Source organism: Sinocyclocheilus grahami, unplaced genomic scaffold (genome assembly GCF_001515645.1).
Source record: "Sinocyclocheilus grahami isolate Dianchi unplaced genomic scaffold, SAMN03320097.WGS_v1.1 scaffold757.1, whole genome shotgun sequence".
Classification (NCBI taxonomy): Eukaryota; Metazoa; Chordata; class Actinopteri; order Cypriniformes; family Cyprinidae; genus Sinocyclocheilus; species Sinocyclocheilus grahami.
This window is the reverse complement of record NW_015505936.1, coordinates 235,417-241,987: the sequence shown is the minus strand read 5'-3', so window position 1 is coordinate 241,987 and position 6,571 is coordinate 235,417. Positions and strand designations below refer to the sequence as shown.

The 6,571-nt window shown below is 40.8% G+C and overlaps 1 protein-coding gene across 1 annotated transcript; it reads right to left on the bottom strand.

Annotated features, from left to right (window-relative positions):
- Positions 1-3,754: 3,754 nt before the first annotated feature.
- On the bottom strand, positions 3,755-4,717 carry LOC107561086 (gastrula zinc finger protein XlCGF8.2DB-like). Its single transcript, XM_016245434.1, has one exon. It carries the CDS (start codon positions 4,714-4,716, stop codon positions 3,922-3,924), a length of 795 nt encoding a protein of 264 aa, XP_016100920.1. The 5' UTR covers position 4,717; the 3' UTR covers positions 3,755-3,921.
- Positions 4,718-6,571: the final 1,854 nt, after the last annotated feature.

The following is a 6,571-nucleotide window of genomic DNA, read 5'->3' as shown; positions in this document are numbered from 1 at the left end:
GCGGACGATGACACTGTTTTTATCTGCTCCATGTGCGCGGTTCACTTGCTGTTCCAGCAACTTCCACTCCATCATCAGCTTTAGTAAAATAACCTGATAGCTGTCATGTTTTTTATGTTGTTTGTATTTTAAGTTTTTCGTTTTTTGAGCCCCTCTTTCTTTTAGAATTGCTGACATTTTTACTTACTGAAATGTTGTTCTTTGCGCGATCCAGATTACTCCAGAACAAAGTGAAGTGAGGTGAATGCAGACATACTGGGCAGCAATCACCTGATAGATACGTGTGCATATCGTTCAAAAGTCGAATATAGAAAAAATGCATTTGATTGGTAAACCAAATTCAGACTTTACGTTTCAATCTCAAATGGTAATGCATGAAATTTACGGAAAAGCTCAACTAAATAACAGCGCTAATAAGTGGGGGGCGTGGTGGTTTTGGCGATCGGCGCTCCAGTCAATCTACTCCACAGCCAATCACGGGCCCCCTCCTTGCTCGGGCCCCGGGGCTTCAGCCCCGCCTAGCCCAACGGTTAAAACGGCCCTGCTGAAGTGCCGTCAAATGTTTGAATATCAATTCAAATTGTGGGCGTACTCAGTAACGAACTATGATTTAAAAGTTATGAAGTAGATTATTTTGCTTAATTTGTACTTAAGTACAAGTACAGCTTTAAAAATACTTAAAAAAGTACAAGTACCCGAAAAAACTACTCAATTACAGTAACGTGATTAGTTGTAATTCGTTACCTTCACCACTGCTGACAACACACATTTCAGTTCAAACAGCTTGTAAAAGTGCACATCGCCTCCGACGACCCCTTTAAAGGGTTAGTTCACCCAAAAATGAAAATTAGACTGTGTTTTACTCACCCTCAAGGCATCCTAGGTGTATATGACTTTCTTCTTCCAGACGAATCCAGTCGGAGTTATATTAAAAATTGTCCTGGCTATTCCAACAGTCCACAAGTCGTCAAATAAAGCGCGCACATTCATAATAAACGTGCCTCACACCGCTCCGGGGGGTGAATAAAGGCCTCCTGTAGTGAATCCATGCGTTTTTGTAATCAAAATATCCATATTTCAAAAGTAATAAACACTTTTCTCTCACTTCCATTATCTGTTATACGCGGAAGCCATTCCGGTGGATTTTTAAATGTATATTTGCTTAACTTTTTTTGAAAAGTGCTATATAAATAAACATGTGTAGTGGGAAATCTCTGGCTCTCCATTGAAATGAATGGGATCGTGTCACTTTCTCGCTGTGTGTTGCTTTTATTAAACACAACCTGCTGTGTTTGATTCATTTTTCAGCATGTTTTTTTGCACAATTAAATAGAAGAGATTAAATCTATCAGGTTCTCAGCAGATGACATGTTCTTTTATGGGACAAAATTGACTGGGCCCAATCCATTTGGGCCCCACATGGGTGTGTTCACTGGCTGATTTCAACGGTAGGTAAAAGTTTACAGGGAAAATACAATATTTTAGTACACAGAGAAAGAATATGCACATTTGGATTTATACAGTACATTTATTTGTGTAGTAGTGTGTTGCATGTAAACAGAAAATTCACATTTGCATGTCTATTTTTACACATTTCTTTCATGGAGACATATATTCAAGATGGCGCCGCACATGGCCACCTCGTTTTGTTGCTCCTTGGTACTTTTACTGTTTTTGTTTGTTTGTCTTGTCTTAAGCAACGTTTTTCCGATCAGCTTCACTAGAAACAAACTCTTGGACATAAGGAATAGCACACCAGATAACTTTTTGCCGACGTTTGAACATTCAGACGTTTTACTGGACATTTTAGTCAGAGGAGCTGCGTTCCTATACAAACGCTCCACTGCCAAGTATTCATCTGGCGAATCTCCGCTCCCTTGCAAATAAATCAGATGAACTACAACTCACCTGCACAAACAAGGACTTTTTCAACTCATCTGCTCTCTGCTTCACAGAAACCTGGCTGAACGGAGCCATCCCGGACAGCGTGCTTCATCTAACGGGCTTCCAGCTGTTCAGAGCGGACCGTGATCACTGTTTGGTCATCTTCTACCAGCCTACAGGCAGAAACTCAAATCTGCTAAGCCTGTAGTAAAAACTGTAAAGACATGGACTGTTGAAGCAGAGCAGGATTTACAGGCTTGCTTCGAACCTACTAATTGTAGTGTTTTTGAGGCTGCAGCTACTGATCTGGATGAGCTTACTGACACCGTGACATCCTACATTAGTTTCTGTGAGGACATGTGTGTTCCCACCAGGACTTATTTAACATTTAACAACGACAAACCTTGGTTCAGTACAAAACTCAAACAGCTTCGCCAGGCCAAAGAGGATGCCTAAAGTAGTGGGGACAAAGACTTGTACAAACAGGCCAAATACACACTAAATAGGGAGATAAGAGTCGCAAAGTTAAACTATTCTGGAAAGCTAAAAAAAATGCTTTCAAGCAACGACCCTACATCAGTGTGGAAAGGCCTGAAAACCATCACCAGCTACAAGACCCCATCCCCCAGTACTGAGGCCAATCAACAACTGGCTGAAGACCTGAACGAGTTTTACTGCAGGTTTGAAAAGCAAAAGCCTGGTCTGACACCCCACACCCACTCCGACCATCTCACAGTACAGCCATCAACACCCTCCCTCTCCCTCCCCCCTACTGTTTCTCAACCTGTACTCAAGATCTGTGAAGATGATGTAAGCAAAGTCTTCAGGAGACAGAAGATAAGGAAAGCCAAAGGCCCAGATGGTGTCTCTCCAGCCTGCCTCAAAGCCTATACTGTCAAGCTATCATCCATCTTCACATTGATCTTCAACAGATCCCTGGAGCTGTGTGAATTCCCCTCCTGCTTCAAACGCTCCTCCATCATCCCTGTACCCAAGAAACCAAAAATCACAGGACTTAATGACTACAGACCTGTTGCTTTAACGTCTGTGGTCATAAAGTCATTTGAGAGACTGGTGCTGGCCCACCTGAAGGACATTACTGGACCCCCTGCAGTTTGCTTACCGAGAAAACAGGTCTGTGGATGATGCAGTCAATATGGGACTGCGCTACTTCCTGCAACATCAGGACAAACCAGGGACTTATGCAAGGATCTTGTTTGTGGACTTCAGCTCCACTTTGAACACCATCATCCCAGACACCCTTTAGAATAAACTGACCCAGCTCTCTGTACCCACCTCCATCTGTCAGTGGATCACCAGCTTCCTGACAGACAGGCAGCAGCTAGTGAGGGTGGGAAAATTCTCATCCAACACCCGCACCATCAGCACTGGAGCTCCTCAGGGCTGCGTTCTCTCCCCACTGATTTTTCTCCCTCTACACAAATGATTGCACCTCTAAAGACCCCTCTGTCAAACTCCTGAAGTTTGCAGATGACACTACAGTCATCAGCCTCATTCAGGACAGTGACGAGTCTGCTTACAGACAAGAGGTTGAGCAGCTGGCTGTCTGGTGCAGTCACAACAACCTGCTATTTATTGGGCAATTTAGAATCTTCATTTCACCTAACCTTCATATCTTTGGGCTGTGGGAGGAAACCAAAGTACCCAGCTTTGGTTATAATTCTTATTGGTTCTTTTTGTTATTTAAAAAGAAAAACAAAATATACATTTTAAAGAATTTTTTAAGAACATTGTTTAAATAAGATACTGTTAAAATACCAGATGGATCAGCAGTATCAGTAAAAGCAGTAATACCTTTAAAACCTTAACAATATCCATCCCTACACAGCACACAAGTTTTTCACGCTTTTAAAACAACTTAAAATCTCCTTCCCCAAACAGGACAGACATGAGGCTTTTAATTTGTATTAACTTTATGGTACGGCGTCTCTTTAGTGTAAACTCTCATGTAATGATTCGGCTAAATCCTTGTTTACAGGTGAAACTCTTTCCATATTGAGAGCAGATGAAAGGCTTTTACCCAGCATGAATTAGCATGTGAGTCTCAAGGTATCCTATACGTGTGAAAGACTTTCCACACTGAGAGCAGGTAAAAGGCTTTTTTCCAGCATGTACTAGCATATGATTCTTAAGGTTTTCATTACACGTGAAAGTGTTTCCGCACTGAGAGCAGCTGAAAGGCTTTTCCCCGCTATGGGTTCTCATGTGTTTCGCAAGGCTTCCTTTATGTTTGAAAGACTTTCCACACTGAGAGCAGGTGAAAGGCTTTTCTGAAGTGTGAGTTACCAAATGATCCTTAAGCTGTCCTTTCTGTGTAAAACTCTTTCCACACTGAAAGCAGGCAAAAGGCTTTATTCCAGCATGAATTAACATGTGATTCTTAAGGTTTGCTTTACGTGTGAAAGTGTTTCCACACTGAGAGCAGATGAAAGGCTTTTCTGAAGTGTGACTTACCAAATGATTCTTAAGTTGCCATTTCTTTGTAAAACTCTTTCCACACTGAGAGCAGGTGAAAGGCTTTATTCCAGCATGAATTAACATGTGATTCTTAAGGTTTTCGTTACGCGTGAAAGTGTTTCCGCACTGAGAGCAGCTGAAAGGCTTTTCCTCACTATGGATTCTCATGTGTTTCATAAGGCTTCTTTTATGTTTGTAAGTGTTTCCACACTGAGAGCAGCTGAAAGGCTTTTTGACGTCTGTTATTTGAATGCTGCAACCCACTGGTTTTTCTTCATGGACATCATGATCTTTCTGGTCCTGATGTTTCCCCTCCACTTCATTCTGATCTTGTCTTTCTTCTTTCATTTTCATTAGGCCTAAAATGAAAACATGAAAAAGATGAAAATCAATTGGAACATTTGGACAATAAAATAATAAAATATTTGTGTACAGATAAAAACATTATCAAAACTATCCCCACACAGATCCATGAAAACGACTAAAAACACTGCATTTTGCTGACAGGCCAGTAGATGCCAGTGTCACTTTGTAAAGAAACACTATGTGCCTATTAGACTGAACACGTAATACTCATGCACATGATGTTACTGTTTTCACAAACGGGGATCTCTTTCACAATGCTGCTGTCTGTATGCAAAACTTAAAAATGTTAAGAAACTAATTTCCATTATTAGAATATTATTGTTGTGTAAATGTCTAATCTACATTATTATTATTGCACAGCTGTCTACAGGGAATCTGCAGGTATCAGCACTTCACATTTTATACTTTTTAAATGAGTCATGAACTGCATTTTTTATTCGTATGAGTATGAGTACGAGTACGAGTACAGGAGACCAGTATCGGCCCGATACCGATACGTATCGGTGCATCCCTAGTTAGTTTGAAATAAACGTTTGTTTAACAGTGGAAATTGAATCTCACATTATTTAAACATTATTCAAAACATTATTGGTGAACATTTTCGACTTTATAAAATTATTCTCTCAAGTCTTGGCGATCGGCCCCTATTAAACAATAAAGTAAGACAGACATTTTTCTTATACATAGTTTAATAGCCTACTATTCTTTTTGGCAGAATTGATCATTAATCAACTTAATTATTTCCTGGATTTTGTATCACTATAGGCCATAAATGTACGTACATGCAGGAGATTCAAATCGAAAACATTTTCCCCCATTTTGTGTCCCCCCCCCACTTCACAAACCAAAGTTACACCCTTGTATATATATATGGATATATATTTAAGGAATTAAAATAATCATAAAAAATATAGGCACAACAATAAAACAAGGAAATTAAAAACTTTTTAAATAATCCAAAATTGATTTAAAATTAACAGTTAAGAATAGAAAAAGATTGTACATAAAATACAGTGCAATCAGTTCGGACGTAGCACAGTGCTCATTCAATAAATGCACAGCTAAACAGATGAGTTTTGAGTCTGGATTTAAATGCGGCTAATGTTTTAGCACATCTGATCTCTTCTGGAAGCTGATTCCAACAGCGGGCGGCATAATAACTAAAAACTAAAACCCATGTTTTGTGTGAACCCTTGGTATTTCTAACTGACTTCTTAATGATCTAATGATCTGAGTGGTCGGTTATGGCGCTTTTCCACTGCGTGGTACGACTCGAGTTGGTACGGCTCAGTACGGCACGGCTCGGTTTGCGTTTCCACTGCAGTTCAGTACCGCTTTAGAGTGGGCGGGATTATTCACGTCGTTATAGTTGCGCCGCCTCTACTACCACGACTCCTAAAAAACTTTTTCATTCCACGTCGCCCCATCAAGCTCTCGCTGGATCCACTCCTCTGCTATCAACGAGAGGAACATCTGTACTTCCTCAACAGGGGGAACAGCCACTTTTTGGTTGTTAAAAAAGGTGCGCTCGTTCAAAACAGTTGTGTTCAATCCTTCGCTGGCTGTGCTAATTTAAATCTAGCTGTTCTTTTGTGTTTGTGTCGCAAGTTCAGTGACGCAGGTAGTGACGATTCTCTCCGGCCAATATGTGATCAGCAGAGTTTACACGTCACGTTTTGGTAACGGTACAGTTCGCTTGGAACCCCAACCGAGGTGGTACTAAAAAAAAGTACCAGGTACCAGGTACTGTACCCAGTGGAAAACTCCCCAAAAGTGAACCCTACCGTACCGAGCCGTACCATGCAGTGGAAAAGCGCCAATAGGCTTATATTCAGTGAGCATA